The 18,352-nt window shown below is 37.4% G+C and overlaps 1 protein-coding gene across 4 annotated transcripts in view; it reads right to left on the minus strand.

The window, feature by feature from the left end:
• The window catches only part of GXYLT1 (glucoside xylosyltransferase 1), a 161,890-nt gene that overhangs the window by 95,865 nt on the left and 47,673 nt on the right, over window positions 1-18,352 (minus strand). For 2 of the 4 annotated variants that reach the window (XM_049882840.1, XM_049882842.1), the window contains one exon: window positions 1,588-7,027. The exons of 1 other annotated variant lie outside the window; for it this stretch is intronic. In XM_049882840.1, coding sequence (XP_049738797.1) covers window positions 6,866-7,027 — 162 coding nt within the window. In that variant the 3' untranslated portion in view covers window positions 1,588-6,865. Of the gene's footprint in view, window positions 1-1,587; window positions 7,028-14,814; window positions 17,181-18,352 lie in introns of those variants that run through there. One more of the 4 variants, XM_049882843.1, reaches the window with a different exon arrangement.

Consider the following 18,352-nt stretch of genomic DNA (forward strand, 5'->3'; position numbering starts at 1 on the left):
TACTATGAAATAATATGCAGCTATAAGGAAGAACAAGGTGGCTAACGTATTGACAAGGAAAGAGGTCATGATCTATTACGTGAAGAAAGACAAGCTGTAAGAAGAGTGTGAAAGATGGTAGCCCTTTTTAGAATCATACACGTATTCATGTGCCTCCTAGCAAAAGACTGGGAGGGTATACGCCAAATGTTATTAATGGTGGGGAGATAGGAGGATCTTTTACTGTTTACTTCATATATTTTTAATTTTTCTGGTTTTTTTTTTTAATTTTTGTTTCAATGAGGATATAATTTATTAAAAAGATTTAATTTAAAAACAAAGATTGCTAATAAATATGAATACATTTTCATCACGAATTCAAAGAAACTTTTTAAAACTCTTCTTGGAAACCCTGTCATCACCTCAACAATCTCCTAAAACCCATTTATACTATGATTGTGAGCACACTGTATGAAATAATGAAATATGGAAAAATAAAAGCTGTTAGGATCATAACATTATGGAGACTTTTTAAAGCAAAATTAATGTTATCAGTAGCTCATAAATAACTGCTCCACAAAGTCCATGGCTCAGAAAGGGTGCTGTTCTCTAGATCTGAAATTTGATCCCCTTGGAAATTTTAGGAAACAGCTGGGTCAATAAAATAACATATGACCTCCTACCTGCCCAGCAGCTAGCTCCCAAGTCCCCTGTCCGCCCCCTGCCACCACCTTTTTCCATGCTACCAGAACACTGATGTCACTCCCCTTCCTCTGAAGGGCCTCCTTCCTCAAGGGGAGGCCATTTCCAAGTCCAAGAGGTAATCTTCATGGTCTGAGCCAACCATGATACCTTATTCCCTTTGCAAAATGATTGTCTTAGACATAGGCATTGCTTTGGCTATGAGGGGAAGTGGGTGGGAGCAGTAGGAAGCTTCCTCTTATCAAAAGGACCTACCTGGTTGTCTGCCTATGGTTGTCACCTTCCACCTAGAACTTTGGCAGTCATTTTGGGAGACCAAATACACATGGTGAAAGTGGCAGTGGAAAGACTGAAGTAGCCAGGTTCTTGATGGCAGTGTTCAGCTTCTCAATTAGCCAATCCAGGAAGTGACCTCCCTCTAGACTCCTCGTTATTAAGCATTCTCCTAATAAAACCCTCAAGATTCTAAAATTGTTGTAGACTTCTAGAATAATTAAGACAAATGATTTGGGGAGAAATTAAGTATTTATTGGATAAATGTTTATTTAGTAACAGTAACACTTAGTTTCTCAAGAAAAAGATGAGTTCAACTTCACCAAAAAAAAGCAATTTTCCATTATTCTCAGGTTAGACTTGAATTTATCTTATACTCCCTTTAGTAAGTGTCAAGGTATACAAAATACTTGGAGAAAGACATCCATATTATTCTAAAACTATAAGGTACTTTAAGGTAAAAAGCAGTTTAAGGGTAGTAATCTTTACATATCACAGTATACCAAAATGCCTTCTTGCAGCTTTAGAATTATTACCACTTAAAACATCAGTATATTTATGCAAAATGCTTTTGAATGATATAAACACCTGAAACTTTTTCCAGTTTCTGATTTCAGGAACATGTGCAAATCACCATCTGTGCACGTATCTGAGCAATACGTCTAATCTCCTTCATGGATCTTCTGCTACAACGTCCATCAAAAACCAGTGGTCCAGTTAGTTCTCAAATATTGATGACAATCCATGTGTGTCCTGCTAAGTTTTGAAAGGATGCCATAATCTACAGCAATACTAAAAACCTGAATCAATTTTGTACCACATTCTAATATTCTCTCAAGAGATTTTATACAAAGGTTGGAAACAGCTATTTTCCATCAAAAAGTCAACTTATTTTTAAAATGGAATATATATCGTTGCATTCTCTCCACCAGTTATGACAAGGCATTGCTATGTGTGTGAATATGCTCACATATTTAGATTGCACATATAAACCAAACATATTCATGGCTCCATATCAGTTAAGTCTTTTGTTAAAATGTCTGATCACAGATCTTCCAAATAGTAACCACAGTATTTAAAAAAAAAAAATTTACTAGTGTAATTTTTCATTTCTATCTTTTTTTTCCCTATATCTTCAAAGGCTCTCTTTTGTTTAAAAACTGAATTTATTGAATATTCTAAAGAAATAATCATTTGAAATTACTGGTAGAGCTGACAATACATGTATCTCCATTTAAAAGTAAGTTTGACATTGGTTTGCAATCTATATTTTCCGCTTGATTTTGTAATTGCTAGAGATTTGGATAACATCAATATTCATTTTTAGTTTTTAAAAAAGAAAATTCTTTTACCACCCTTTATATTTCTGTCTTAAGTTTACACAACTTAGTTTTAAAGATCTAGTTTCACAATCGATGAATTAAGAAACAATAAACATCATAACATAGTTTAGCCAGACTTTAACAGGCAAAAAATGTTGCTTTGGCAATGCAGAAAAAGGATAACTGCTATAGTACAAATCATGATTTAATCTACTTTTATTATATATTAAAATGCAATAAGGCAATTACTGTTTTAAGACACTTGAAATTACATTTAATAAATGGATAACTGGCCTCACACCTGGTATACTACACCCCTACTTTTCTTCTCTATTTACTCTAAGGAACCCAAAAAGTTATTTTAAAAAACTGATCAGTGGTCAAAGAGGTTCTGATGACTACTAAGGTTAGCTACTTACAATAAAGGGAAACAACGTAAAATATATTATTCAGTATCTTTTTCAGAAGTTTGTATTGTAAGTATTTTATTTCTCCTATCCCCTGCTCTCTTGAATTCATTCCTAACGGTTCAACTGAGAGTATTCCTAGTGAGAAATAAACAGATGTGATGTATCGTTTAAGCTACCACTGAAGGCAGGCAGTAATTCTCAAACCTGGCTTCCTATCAGAATCATCTGGGAAGACTACTAAGACAGATTCTTCTCCATCTGTTTCCCAATTTTCCTACACTCATTCCATCTTTTTTCTTACTCTGCCATTTGCCATTCTCATTCTTATTCCCTTCTCTTACCTCTCACCTTTTCTCACTTCCTCTCTTTTCCTTCTTTTTTGATCATTCTTTTAACATTATTCTTTGCTTCTCTACTTTCTCTTCCTAAAAATTCCTCCTTACATAATATAAACAAATTAATACTGGAGACATAATATATGTCAGAAAGCATTTAACCTAAGTAAATAGATGATCAGTACAGAGAACAACAGTGTAAAACAGGACTTAAACAGTAACACTAGGTGGCATTAGATAAGCCACACAGAATGCCTTCAAATCCACTGCCTCTTCTGAGGCTCATCTTCTTGTGAGGTTTGTAGGGCACATTGATTGTACTTAAAAATCTAAGGCACAGAGGGAGTGAAGTGATGCCTGAAGTCCATCACCAAGAAGAAAACAGCTCTAGTTCACAGCCTGTTCTTTCCATTACACCAATACCATCTGACTGGAGGCAACACAGAGCCATGGGTAAAGCAGAAATCTTGTTTCAGGCTCTAAAGTGCCCAAAGATAACTTGGTTACCTTATACATAATGAACTACTCTTCATAGGGGGGGAAAAATGTAATGTACTTCCTTAAAATGTAAATCACAATAGGTATTTTCTAAAGGTTTTCTAAGTTCTTTTAAGTTGGCTACTCCATACAAGTTTGAATACTTTTTCAAATTGTTCCACTTTGGTAATACTATAGCCCAGAGACGGTTCTGAGGTCAGAATTGCTCTAACATATAGATTCAAAGGATATGTAACTTATATAAACTGCATAGATATACTATGTTCTATGAAAAGAATACTTATGCTGAAAAACAATGTGATACATTCTATATGTTGTCCATTTATAATTTAACCTCATTAACTCTGAGAACTGTATTTCTTGAGACTGCTCACGGAAAAGTTACCTTGTCTAAAGGTAAATGCAGAAAACTCATTTTAATATTGTTATGGAATTTCTATGATACCCTTAATTTTAGGTAAAACTAATCCTTTGATGGAGAGTTTTCACCATAATCCAGTTTGTGGTAAAATGTCCAATTAGATCAGGTCTGAATAAGCCAGATGAAGAACCTTCCACATGCTCCACAACATAGAGTGTGTGACAGTGTAAATAAGCCACAATACATGTGTTAGATCACAGTATACAGTCCAATCGCATGAACTATGACCACACACTACACAGTCCCAACCAATTGTATTAGAGCCCATGGGGCATAATTTCTTCATTCACGGAGGAAATTACTGTATTTTTATTCAAATAACACACACCTTCTATGTATGTTTGCCAACTGCAAGGGGAGGGAGTGAGGTATTTTCATAAGCAATGCTGTGCCAAATTTTTCAAACATGCTGCTGTTAAAAAAAAAAAAAAAAAATGAGCATAACGTGCTCACAAAAATACCTGGGGGTGAGAGGGCTCAGTTGGCAAACAAACGTAAAAGGTGCACATTATTTGCATAAAATACGGTAAATCTTAAGGAACTTGATAAATTCGTATGTTGTTAATAACCCCAAGGGCTTCTTCTATTACAATATTTCAGAATCATATTTTATGATCCATCAATTATGCCAAGAGTTGTGGTATCCTAATTTCAGGCTTCAAATGGTCAAAATAATCTCTGGTGGCTCCCAAACTAGCTGATATCAAAATCATCTGAGGTGCTTGTTAAAAAGTCATAAACCAATATTTCACTTTTTTCTGCACCCTCATTCTAACAAACCAACTATAAAATAGCATTTATTTGAAAAATTAGGGAAATTTTCTTAAGGGCTGGATATGAGAAGAAACTAAAGGACTGTTGTTACTTTTGTTAGGTATCACGTCACTGCAGTCATCAAACTGTTCATATGACATGTTCATAGCAGTGAAATAACATCATGTCTGAAGCTTCTGAAAAGCTATTTCAGAAAAGAAAAAAAGGGATAAATGAAGCAAATATGGGAAAATATTAATATGTTTGATCTGGGTGATAAGTAACATCATACTACTCTACTTCTGTGTGATGTTTAAATCTTTTCATTAAGAAAAAGATTTGCAGACCCTATCCTAGATAAAATATACCAGAGTCTCCAAAGGATGAAACCTAAAAATCTATTCCTTAACAAGCTCCCTATGAGAGTCATATAGCCACGGGCAGTGGTGTCATTCGGGAACCACTGAACGGTCTCATATATACCCTCCAAACTTCAAAATTCTAGGATTTTCATTTTCTACTCAGAAGGCTCAATTTCAACATGCTTCACAGGTTCTTACACTCACCGTGGCATTCTGCCAAGGAAGCACAGATCATGCTCTCTAAATCCATCTATTCTAAGAGTGCTGGGTTAATTATCAGCTTCTTACTCCTGCCCTCTCTCAATCTGTCCCTGATGGATCTGCAGGAGACACGGAACAACTGTACTGATCCTTTCTTGCTGCATATTCGATGTCTCTACAGGGGGCACCGTGTCTTCATAAAGCCAATCGTCGCTATTTTCACATGAGTGATATTTTTCCTTCGTGATTTTCCCTTCCCTACTTAAGCATTAAAATATGGAAGAGAGAAAAAGACGATGACCTTATAGCACTTGAAAAAATGAAACATGTGCCCCTAGCACAGTACATGTTAAGTAACCAAAATCTACAGTTATATTAGTTGGCAGGTCAAGAATGCCAAGACGTAGTACTTTTCTAGTCTTCATGATTTAAAAATAATTACTGTCTTAAGTGGTGTTCAAAAAAATGGAAGATAGGCACATTAACTCAGTCAAAACTGTTTTTCTGTAAGTCAGATGTTACAATCATCATCTTAATCCAAATCCTTCACCGATGTTGTCTAACATACAGTAAGGCTCTATATATTTGTTTCTTCTAAAATATCTTCCAATGCCATTTTGAGGTAGAAGAAAAAAGCTTAAATGGACCACTTGTTTCTGCTCCATTATAACTAAAATTACTTTTCAGAGGGACTATATAGCTTATGCATTTTGGTCCATCACATTTCCCACTATCTTATTAATATACACTATCAAGGTTCTCACTTTATGATCAACTTCATATCTTTTGCTTCCAGAATGCCCAGTAAAGCTGAAAGTTTTCATTTAAAATGATAAAAAATCTTCCAAAACATGTTTAACAATCTTAGATCTGAGTTTTGGCAAGACAGTTTAGCATATACAAAATAAAAATAAGACACTACATTTCACAAACACACAAAACCTCAATGACTAAAACCCAAAAGTTTCACTCTTCTTTCACCTTCTTATACAGCTGTTTTAAACATGCAGCTTACTTATAATCTAAAAACAGTTTTAAACTTGATTGTCACAAAAATATTTTAAAACAGAGATGAAATGTATAAAGGCACACATAGATTGTCAATGATTATATCAGTTACATCACATTTCTTTAGAAACAGAACCTCTTCCGCTCCTGTAAACAAGTTTGTTCTCACACATTTAAAGTGAGGTTAGTGCTGACATAAAATTATTGCTATACTCACAGTTTGAGTGTTTTCATTGGGTATGAGGTACATTTTCTCCATCCATACACCCCTACTGTTCTTACTTGAGAACAGTCAACGCAAGTCTGCAGGCTATAACCATTCAGTAATATTTTCATCAATAATGGAATGATAGCAAATAACGCTACAAAACACCAGAGATCAAAAATGTCTTCTTATTGGGGTCCAAGATTTTAACTTATTCTTCATTACATGAATATAAAAAAAAAAAAAAATTGCTCATTTAACCCCATCAGGAAAAAAAAAATTATTCTCAAGGTGAATAACTAACTCCTTCCTTAACACTCTGTTCAAGACTATCCCTTCACATTTATCCTCTGATATTCTGTCTTTTAATTCAGCTGATTTGGCAGTCACCAAGAGTCACCTTTCCTTTGGTGGTCTATCGTAACGGTCTCTTATGCTTTTTGTTAGTTGTTTGATAAATATTTTGTAGATTTTTCCACAGTATGTATGGATTGTATTTTGTAGTTCCAGTTCTAAAGGTTTTAATAAGGAACGAACTTTGTCATCTTCAAAAGAGCACTAGAGAAAAAGAATACAGATATATGAAAATTTGTCAGATATTTTCCAAACTTCTTCAATTTGATAATCACAACCTCCATTGAAATCTTCTCAAAAAGTATATGCTGAACAGATACCGAATTAAACAGAAACTATGATCTCACAGTACAGAAGGGCAAAAGTCATGGTAAATTCCTTGGGAAATCAGGGAAAGCTTTAGAGATGAGGTAATGGGGTCAGGGCATTCGAGGCCAAGAGAAGGAGGAGTTCAAGAGCAGAGAGGTCTCAGAAATACTGGTGTGAGAAGACAACCAAGAGTTCTCATTGTATCTGGAATAAAGTTGGATTGGTTAAAAAAAAGGGGACGGGGGGAGGTCTTGCCACACAAGATGCACAAACTGATCTGTATTTGAATAAAACAGGAGAGGAAGGAGACCCAGGAATCAAAGAAGGAAACGGGCTACAGGTTTAATTTCCTCCATAAACTACTACCTACATTACCATGACACCAGAAGAAATGGATGGTGGCCTATTACCATTACCAAACATTTTGATCAACAGATGGATCCTGATCAAAAGGTGGAAAAGAATCTCAAACTCATACAGAAACAGACTTAATGAATCCATTAAGACTGGGAGAACTCCAAAAATTAATGCTGAGAAATAATCTTTAAACTTGAACTGAAACTATCCCATGAAGCTATTGTTAAACTAAACAACAGTTTGGCTCAATTAATGTTTGCCTCCAGCATACCTCTCTTGTAAAGGATTATCTATATGAGCTTAATCTGACAATAGCTAGTCTAAAGCACAGATGGAGAACTTTAAGGGGCAGAGAGCTTAAATTAATGGTGATGAAACAATATGGGCAGACATAGTGAGAATGGTGACACAATGTGATGTAACCAATGTTACTGGACTGTTCATGCAGAAACTGTGAATGGATTTTTGGTCGTGTATATTGCCACCTAAAACAAATATTTAAAAAGGGGGGGGCCTTATAACCCATGCACCTGATCCTCACTCCGTTTTCCAAAAATCACTCTGATAACAGTGTGCAGGCTGGACCAGAAAAGAATGAGACGGAGGCATGGAGCGGGAGGAAAGAACTACGATAGGAGAGTTCAGCAATTCCCAAAGAACTCATAACTGTCAAGTGCTCTGCAAAAAAGGATCCCGTGAATAAAAACATTTGGTAACTACTAAGTATTATGTACTCTTCATGGAGATTCATAATGGCACATGAAGAACTTGAAAAAGTAAAACGGAAAATATACTTGTTGAATGTTGTTTGGTCCACTATTTCCAAAATTTATTTTGACTAGGGAGTCTTACTTTACTGCAAAATATATTAACTTCCTAAGGAATACATTTTAGAAAATACTTTAGTAGTAGCTAAGTGGAAATAATTTGTGATCTTAGTATTTTCAACGAAGTAGATGACTTAACGGCAAATAATAACAACATATTTCAATTAGAAAGATGAATGGATCTTGCAAATAGATATTTTATGTGAAAGTCTGAAGTCAGTGAAAACTGCAAGATCACGAAGGAAATTTGGAACCTGAGGCTTACCACCATGACACTGACTGAAAGCAGCATCCCAATCATAATCAGCGAGCCTGCAGAAAGCTAAGGCCAATCTACTGAGAATACAGTGCACTAGATGTTAATCTGTAACACAGATTTCATCAGTGTAAACATGCAAAGATATTCTGTTGTTGTTTGGTGCCGCCGAGTTGGTTCCGACTCATAGCAACCTTACGTACAACAGAACAAAACCGCCCAGTCCTGTGCCATTCTCAGAATTGTTGCTATGTTTGATCCCATTGTTGCAGTCATTGTGTCAATCCATCTCCTGAGGGTCTTCCTCTTTTTCGCTGACATTCTACTTTACCAAACATGATGTCCTTCTTTAGAGACTGGTCCCTCCTGATAAAATGCTCAAAGTATGTGAGACAAAGTCTCACTGTCCTTGCTTCCAAGCAACACTCTGGCTGCACTTCTTCCATGACAGAGGAGTTCATTCTTCTGGCAGTCCATGGTATATCCAACATTCTCTGCCAAGACCATAATTCAAAGGCATCAATTCTTCGTTCTTCCTTATTCATCGTCGTCCAGCTTTCACATGCAGATGAGGTGACTGAAAATATGGCTTGGGCCGGGCACCCGTTAGTCCTTAAAGTGACATCTTTGCTTTTTAACACTTTAAAGAGATCTTTTGCAGATTTGCCCAATGCAATGTGTCTTTTGATTTCTTGACAGTTGTTTCCATGGGTGTTGATTGTGGATCCAAGTAAAATGAAATCCTTGACTACTTCAATCTTATCTCCATTTATCATGGTGTTGTTTATTGGTCCAGTTGTGAGGATTTTTGTTTTCTTTATGTTGAGGTGTAATCCATACTGAAGGCTGTAGTCTTTGATCTTCATTAGTAAGTGCTTCAAGTCCTCTTCACTTTCAGCAAGCAAGGTTGTGTCATCTGCGTATCATAGGTTGTTAATGAGTCTTCCTCCAATCCCGATGCCCGTTCTTCTTCATACAGTCCAGCTTCTCGGATTACCTGTTCATCTTACAGATTGAGTAAGTATAATAAAAGGATATAACCCTGACACACACCGTTCTTGATTTTAAACCTCTCAGCATTCTCTTGTTCTGTTTCAATGACTGCCTCTTGATCTATGTACAGGTTCCTCATGAGCACAGTTAAATGTTCTGGAGTTCCCACTCTTCGCAATGTTATCCATAATTTGTTATGATCCACACAGTCGAACACTTTTGCATAGTCAATAAAACACAGGTAAACATCTTTCTAGTATTCTTTGCTTTCAGCCAAGACCCATCTAATATCAGCAATTATATCCCTTGTTCGTGTCCTCTTCTGAATCCAGCTTGAATTTCTGGCAGCTCCCTGTCCATGTAGTGCTGCAACCATTTTTTAATTATCTTTAGCGTAATTTTACTTATGTGTGATATTAATGATACTGTTCGATAATTTCCACATTCCATTGGATCACCTTTGGAATGGGCACAAATATGGATCTTTCTATTGGTTGGCCAGGTAGCTGTCTTCCAAATTTCTTCACATAGATGAGTGAGGACTTCCAGTGTTGCATCTGTTTGTTGAAACATCTCATTCGGTATTCCATCAATTCTTGGAACCTTGTTTTCGTCAATGCCTTCAGTGCAGCTTGGACTTCTTCCCTCGATACTATCAGTTCTTGATCATATGCTACCTCCTGAATTGGCTGAACGTCGACCAATTCTTTTTTGATACAGTGACTCTGGGTATTCCTTCCATCTTCTTTTTGATGTTTCCTGAGTTGCTCAATACTTTTCTGGTAGAATCTTTCAATATTGCAATTGAGGCTTGAATTATTTCTTCAGTTCTTTCAGCCTGAGAAATGCCAAATTTGCTCTTCCCTTTTGGTTTTCTAACTCCATGTCTTTGCACATTTCATTATAATACTTTATTCTGTCTTCTCGAGCCAACTTTTGAAACCTGTTCAGCTCTTTTACTTCATCATTCCTTCCATTCGCTTTAGCTATAGTAAGTTCAAGAGCACATTTCTGAGTCTCTTCTGACATCCATTTTGGTCTTTTCGTTCTTTCATGTCTTTTTAATGGCCTTTTCTTACTTCATGTATGATGCCCTTGATATCCTCCCACAACTTGTCTGGTCTTCAGGTGGGACATACTCAAAGTCATATTTTGGTTCTCGTGGACTTGTTCTAAGTTTTTTCATATTCAACTAGAACTTGCATAGGAGCAATTGATGGTCTGTTCCACAGTTGGCCCCGGCCTTGTTCTGACTGATGATACTGAGCTCTTCTACCGTGTCTTTCCACAGGTGTAGTCAATTTGATCCCTGTGTTTTCCACTTGATGAGATCCTCATGTATAATTGCCATTTATGTTGCTGAAAAAAGGTATTTGCAATGAAGAAGCCATTGGTTTTGCAGAATATTATCATGCAAGCTTCGGTATCATTTCTATCACCAAGGCCATATTGTCCAACTACCGATCCTTCTTTCCAATCACCAGTAAATACCAATGCATCTTGATTACGTTTGATCAATTTTAGACTGCAGAAGTCAGTAAAAATCTTCTATTTCTTCATCTTTGGCATTATTGGTTGGTATGTAAATTTGAATAGTAGTGGCATTAACCGATTGTTTTAGTCATCTAGTACTGCTATAACAGAAATACCACGAGTGGATAGCTTTAAAGAAGAGAAATTTATTTCCTCACAGTGAAGTAGGCTAAAAGTCCAAATTCAGGGCGTCAGCTCCACGGGAAGGCTTTCTCTCTCTGTTGGCTCTGGAGGAAGGTCTTTGTCCTCAACCTTCCCCTGGCTGAGAAGCTTCTCAGGCACAGGGACCCTGGGTCCAAAGGATGCGCTCTGCTCCCAGTGCTGCTTTCTTGGTGGTATGAGGTCCCCTGGCTCTCTGCCTGCTTCTTTCATATTTCAAGAGATTGCCTCAAGACACAATCCAATCCTGTAGGTCGAGTCTTGCCTAACTAATACAACTGCTGTCCATCCTCTCATTAACATCATAGAGGCAGAATTTACTACATACAGGGAAATCACACAATACCGGGAATCATGGTATTTATACACACATTTTTGGGGAGACATAGTTCAATCCATGATACTGATCTTCCTTGAAGACATATGGATATTATCCTATCACTGACGGCATTGTACGTCTGGATAAATCTTGAAATATTCTTTTTGATGACAAATGTTATGCCATTCCTCTTCAATTTGTCATTCCTGGCATAGGAGACCATACAACTGTCTGATTCAAAATGGCAAATACCAGTCCATTTCAGCTCACAAATGCCTAGGATATTGATCTTTACGAGTTCCATTTCATTTCTGATGACTTCCAATTTTCCAAGATTCATACGAAAGCCACCACAGTATGACAAACTGACAGATGCATGGTGGGAAGAGATTCTAAGCTTTGGTATCTCTTGAGCAAGAAAATCGTCAGCAATAACTGCATGAAACCATCACTTTTGGAGAGATTTTTAAAAACCAATCACATACACTGAAGCTAATTACTTGAAATTGTTTTGAAGACAAAAACGGGGGTGGGGAAAGCTTAAGCTAGGCGCAATATCGTGAAAATAACGGCTAACACCCATAATGCTTCCTACACAACGGGCACCATTCTAAGAACTTTGTGTGCATTCATGCATTTAATCCTCACAACAACCTTACAAAACAGGTACTCTCATTATCATCCCCGGTAGCCCTGGCTGCACGGTGGTTAAAGTACTTGGCTGCTAACCTAAAGGATGACGATTTGAACTCATGAGCTGCTCTGAAGGAGAAAGATGCTGCAGTCTGCTTCCATGAAGATTTCCAGCCTTGGAAACCCTATGCGGCAGTTCTACTCTGTCCTATAGGGCCGCTATGAGTTGGAATTGACTTGATGGCAGTTGGTTTGGGATTTGTGTGTGTGTGTGTGTGTGTGTGTGTGTGTGTGTGTGTGTGTGGTTATCCCCAGTTGACTATGAAGCAACTAAGGTAGGAAGACATCATTTTCCCACAGCTATAAAGTTGTAAGCGGCTAAGCCAGGATTCTACACTGGTAGTCTAGATACAAAACTCCAAGTCCTTAATCACCCTACAGCACTGCTTATCCAAACAAGCAAATGAAACCTTGTGTTATGGATTGAATTGTGTCCCCTAAAAATGTGTGTCAACTTGGCTAGGTCATGATTCCCAGTATTGTGTGACTGTCCACCATTTTGTCATCTGATGTGATTTTCCTATGTGTTGTATATCCTACATCTATGATGTTAATGAGGCAGGACTAGAGGCAGCTACATTAATGAGGCAGGACTCATTCTATAAGATTAGGTTATATCTTTAGTCAATCTCTTGAAATATAAAAGACAAAAGTGAGCAGAGAGACATGGGGACCTCATACCACCAAGAAAGCACTGCCAGGAGCAGAGTGAGTCCTTTGGACCCAGGTGTTCCTGCACAGAGAAGCTCCCAGACCAGAGAAAGCCTGATGATGAGGACCTTCCCCAAAAAACAACAGAGAGAAAGCTTTCCCCTAGAGCTGGCACCCTGAAATTTGTACTTCAGCCTCCTAAACTGTGAGGGAATAAATTTCTCTTTGTTAAAGAGACCCACTTGTGGTATTTCTGTTATAGCAGATCTAGATAACTAGTCCAACTTGCCAGGTCCATTTTAAAAATTCTGTTGAAAGATGTAGCTTCAGTAACAGTGGAAAACTGGGAAATGTGCTGTGCTGTATCAGATAAACCTAAATCTTCTGGGGATTGCAAATGGCAGCCCAGCAGAAGAAGGTACTTTTATCAAATGATACTGCGAAGTAACATTTCAATGTGTACAAAAAATATACTTGAACAACTAGTTGAAAAGTAGACAGACCAAACTCTGAATTTTTTTTTTTTTACTATACCATGACAATAAAATGAAAGCATTGTTAAGGTGTTTTAAGAGTTGGAGGAAGATTACTGATTCCCAGGACTATGAAGTACGTACTTGAGATTCAGCTTATTTACTTTCATGTGATATAAATCAGAGATGGTGGTTGGAAAAAAAAATTTTTTCCCCTTCACTGGAAAAGGAACAGTCTTTTGATGAGTATTTTCCTGAAATAAAAAAGTGCCTCATGAATTAGACCTCTTTCTGGTCTAACCTCACACAAGCAATTTGACCTTCAAGGAAGAAGATAACTTATCAAAATGTCCACCTAGACAAATACAGCCTGAAGACACGGCATTCTGCCATTCACATAACCTACTGCAGGTGCCTGCAGAGGGGACGGTAGGTAACCTGCACCTGGGTGTTTCCCTTTCCCAGGAGGCCACATGTGCCCTTACATGACTCCAGGCCTCTGGACATACTGTATGCTGTGCCTGACTTGTCCTCATGTCTCCTTCTCTGCCTGGTACTCATCATTCCTCAGAGCTCAGTTCAAACGTCAGCTCCCAGACAAGCCTCTCCTGACCTAGTTAATCACGCCCTCTTTGCACTTGCACGGTACCAAATTCCAAATATTTCGGCATCTTATGCTTATGCTTAATATAGAAGACTGCCAACTGAAAGACAGGGAATAAGCAGTGCAGCTATGATAGCCACAATTAGGCAAACCTGGGCATTTTCTGTTTTGAAAGTATGGCGGATTGGCAGCTCAATTCAAAAATGCTGAGTACTAACCATATAGAAGGAGGCATTGTAGTCAGAAGACAAAAGTACATAAGATAATGATCCCCATAGTCAAGGCTCCCTTGCAGAGACAGTTATGCAAATATAAACAGGGTGCGAATTAAATTAAAGACAAATGCCAAGAAATATAATAATTCAGAATGAAATACATGAAGTAGAAAATACCTTATGGAGCAATAACATGTTTTGTTCCTATTCTGAATTTGCACTTTTTGAACTCAAAATATTTTTATTCATTCAACAACTAATATTTAACAAATATTTATGGATTAAACAGAATTCACATCTTTTATAATTCAGAGATAGTTCACTGCATTTCTTGGCTATGACTAAGCTTCTGTGTGAACTTGCATAATTACCCTTGTCTGAATGCAATTCTTTAAAAATTACATTTCTCACTGAATTATAGATCAGGGAATATAAAAACACTAACCAAGAGTACCATAAAAGATTAATTTTATTAAGTTGAAAAATGGATAGATATAAGCTGCAGTTAATACAGACCCAAAACAAACACAAAAATCATTAATTCAGTACTTGAAATCATTTTAAAGACAAGATTTATTTTTAAAAATTCAAGTGCATAATTGCACAGCTTAAAATCATTACTCAGCTTTTAAAAGATATATAAACCAGAGAAAGTTCAAATAAAAATAGACAGATTTAGTTCCCTAATAATGGGCTTTATAAAGCCTCAAAAGAAACGAACAGAAAATTCACATTTTTATAGGAACATATTTCCTTTCTATCCTGCAAAGCCTCAGACCCCCGAAAGAACTTTTCTTCATTTTTATCACCTTCTGAAAACCCATAAAAAAGCACTATTAAAATATGATATTGATTTCTGAAGGAATAAAAGGCTACTACATTAAAATAAACATCAACACTAAATTCTATATTCTTTAGTGAGTAGTGATAACATGATAAACTAATTATTTAGAAAACTTAGTTGTCAAATTTATAGGACAAGAAACCAAGCAAAAACATGTAAAACTGAGCTTACAATGCTATTAGGACTTTGTCTACCACCAAGTTTGAGAAACACAGATTTCCAAAAGAAAATTTCATTTCCTTATCATGGCAGATCATCACCACCTCCATTTTCACCTTCATCCCCAGCCACTTCCTACCTTCATCCAACACTCCAGTCAACCTGCACAGCTCATCACCTGACCACACCATGGGTTTTTTTCACAGGCTCTGAGCCTTTTCTCAGGCAGTTCTCTACCCAGGCTGCTTTTACTCACCTGGCAAATTCATACTCATTCTTTAGGGCCCACTTCAAATGCGACCAATGAGGCCTCCTCCGACCCTTCAAAGCAAAGCTATTATACTCTTTCACAGTTCTAGTACAATCTCTGTCATAATGTGTTACGGTTAAGTATTTTTATTCCCATTCCTATCAATGAGCTGTAGTTTGTTGTTGTTGTTAGCTGCCGTCAAGTTGGTTCTGACTCATAGCGGCTCATAGCGAACCCATGTACAATAGAATAAAACAATGTCCAGTCCTGCACCACCCACACACTCCTTGTTATGCCTAAGCCCATTGTTGCAGCCACCGTGTCAATCCATCTTGTTGAGGGTGTTCCTCTTTTTCACTGACCCTCTACTTTACCAAGCATGATCTCCTCCAGGGACTGATCCTCCTGATAACATGTCCAAGTATGTGAGACATAGTCTCGCCATCCTTTTATCTAAGGAGGTTTCTGGTTGTACGTCTTCCAAAACACATTTGTTTGTTCCTTTGGCAGTCCATGGTATACTTAATATTCTTCACCAGCACCACAATTCAAAGGCGTTGATTCTTCTTCAGTCTTCTTTATTCATCATCCAGCTTTCGCATGCTTATGAGGCAATTAAAAAACACCATGGCTTGGGTCAGGCGTACCTTAGTCTTCAAGGTGACATCTTCACTTTTCAACCATTTAAAAGAGATCTTTTGCAGCAGATTTGCCCAATGCAATGCCTCTTTTGGTTTTTTGACAGCTGCTTCCATGGGCGTTGATTGTGGATCCAAGCAAAATGAAATCTTTGACAACTTCGATCTTCATTTATCATGATGTTGCTTACTGGTCCAGTTGTGAGGATTTTTGTTTTCTTTATGCTGAAGTGTAATCCATACTGAAGGCTGTGGTCTTTGATCTTCATCAGTAAGTGCTTCGAGTCCTCTTCACTTTCAGCAAGCAAGGTTGTGTCATCTGCATGACACAAGTTGTTAATGAGTCTCCGATCCTGATGCCCCATTCTTCTTCATATAGTCCAGCTTCTCGGATTATTTGCTCAGCATACAGACTGAATAGGTGTGGTGAGAGAATACAACCCTGACGCACGCCTTTCCTGACTTTAAGCCAGGCAGTATTCCCTTGCTCTGTTCAACAACTGCCTCTTGATCTATGTAAAGGTTCCTCATGAGCACAATTAAGTGCACTGGAATTCTCATTCTTTGCAATGTTACCCATAATTTGTTATGATCCACACATTCGAACACATCTGCACAGTCAATAAAACACAGGTAAACATCTTTCTGATATTCTCTGCTTTCAGCCAGCATCCATCTGATATCAGCAATGATGCTCCTGGTTCCACATCCTCTTCTGAATCTGGCTTGAATTTCTGGCAGTTCCTTATTGATATACTGCTGCAGCCACTTTTGGATGATCTATAGCATAATTTTACTTCTGTGACATTAATGATATTGCCAATAATTTCCTCATTTGGTTGGATCACGCTTCTTGGGAATAGGCACAGATACGAACCTCTTCCAGTCAGGAGGTCAGGTAGCTATCTTCCAAATTTTTTGGCATAGACGAGTGAGCACTTCCAGTGCTGTACCCAACTGTTAAAACATCTCAATTGGTATTCGGTCAACTCCTGAAGGCTTGCTTTTCACCAATGCCTTCAGTGCAGCTTGGACTTCTTACTTCAGTACCATCAGTTCCTGATCATATGCTGCCTCCTGAAACGGTGGAACATTGATCAATTCTTTTTGGTACAGTGACTCTGTATTCCTTCTACCTTCTTTTGATGCTTCCTGTATTGTTTAATTTCTCCCCACAGAAACCTTCAGTATTGCAACTTGAGGCTTGAATTTTTTCTTCAGTTCTTTCAGCTAGAGAAATGCCCAGCATGTTCTTCCCTTTTCATTTTCCATCACTAGTAAATAAGAATGGGAACCTAGCAACTAGAGACTTTAGCTCTTTTCCTAATCCCCACACTTACAACCAAATCAGCACTTTTTGTTTGTATTTACTCATTAGGCATCTAGTCTAGCAGAACAGAGAGCACATCCATATACAGTTGAGTGACAACATGCACCTCTCCCTAGGTGAGCTGAATGAGCTGACATGAAGAGTGAGACAGCTCATTAAGCAGAAGTATAACTCCAAACCTCCTTAGGATTTGCCTCAAGCCTTGGTCCTCAACATATTCATGAGAATTGTTCACAACAGTCTGGGGGTATGTGAAGTAAAATCATTTCCCCCACCAACCATCTTACTGATACAAAAGGGGATCATAAGAACCAAAAGAAAAAAGGGAAGAACAGATATCTGGGATAGGGGTAGGAGAAGAACAGTATAATTTTTCCCCCAAAGTCAATATAAAGCAAAACCTTCAAAGAAAAAAAAAAACACATTTACAGTACCAACACAATTTAAGTTCAAAATATATACGAAGAAAACTATAAGACATTTCAAAAATGGAAAGATAATTCCTGCTATTGGTTAGAACATCTCAACATCAAAACGTCATCTCTCCCTAAGTTAATATACAAAGCTAATACACTCTCAAAAAAAAAAAAAAAACACCAACAAACCTTTTTACGAAGTTAAACAAGTTGATACTTATGGAAAAATTAATATACAATAACTAGAAAAACACAGAAAGGAAAGAGCTATGAAAAGGAAGTAGCTTCACTAGATATTAAGACAGTACAAAGCCTTTATAATTAAAACAGTGTGGTAATAGTACATAAATGGAGCCCTGGTGGCACAGTGGTTAAGGAGCTTGGCTGCTAACCAAAAGGTCCACAGTTCAAGTCCACCAGTCATTTCTTGGAAGCCCTATGGGGCAGTTTGACTCTGTCTTATAGGGTTGTTGTAAGTTGGAATTGACTTGACAGCAACGGGT

This window comes from Elephas maximus, chromosome 4 (assembly GCF_024166365.1).
Source record: "Elephas maximus indicus isolate mEleMax1 chromosome 4, mEleMax1 primary haplotype, whole genome shotgun sequence".
In the NCBI taxonomy this organism is placed as follows: domain Eukaryota; kingdom Metazoa; phylum Chordata; class Mammalia; order Proboscidea; family Elephantidae; genus Elephas; species Elephas maximus.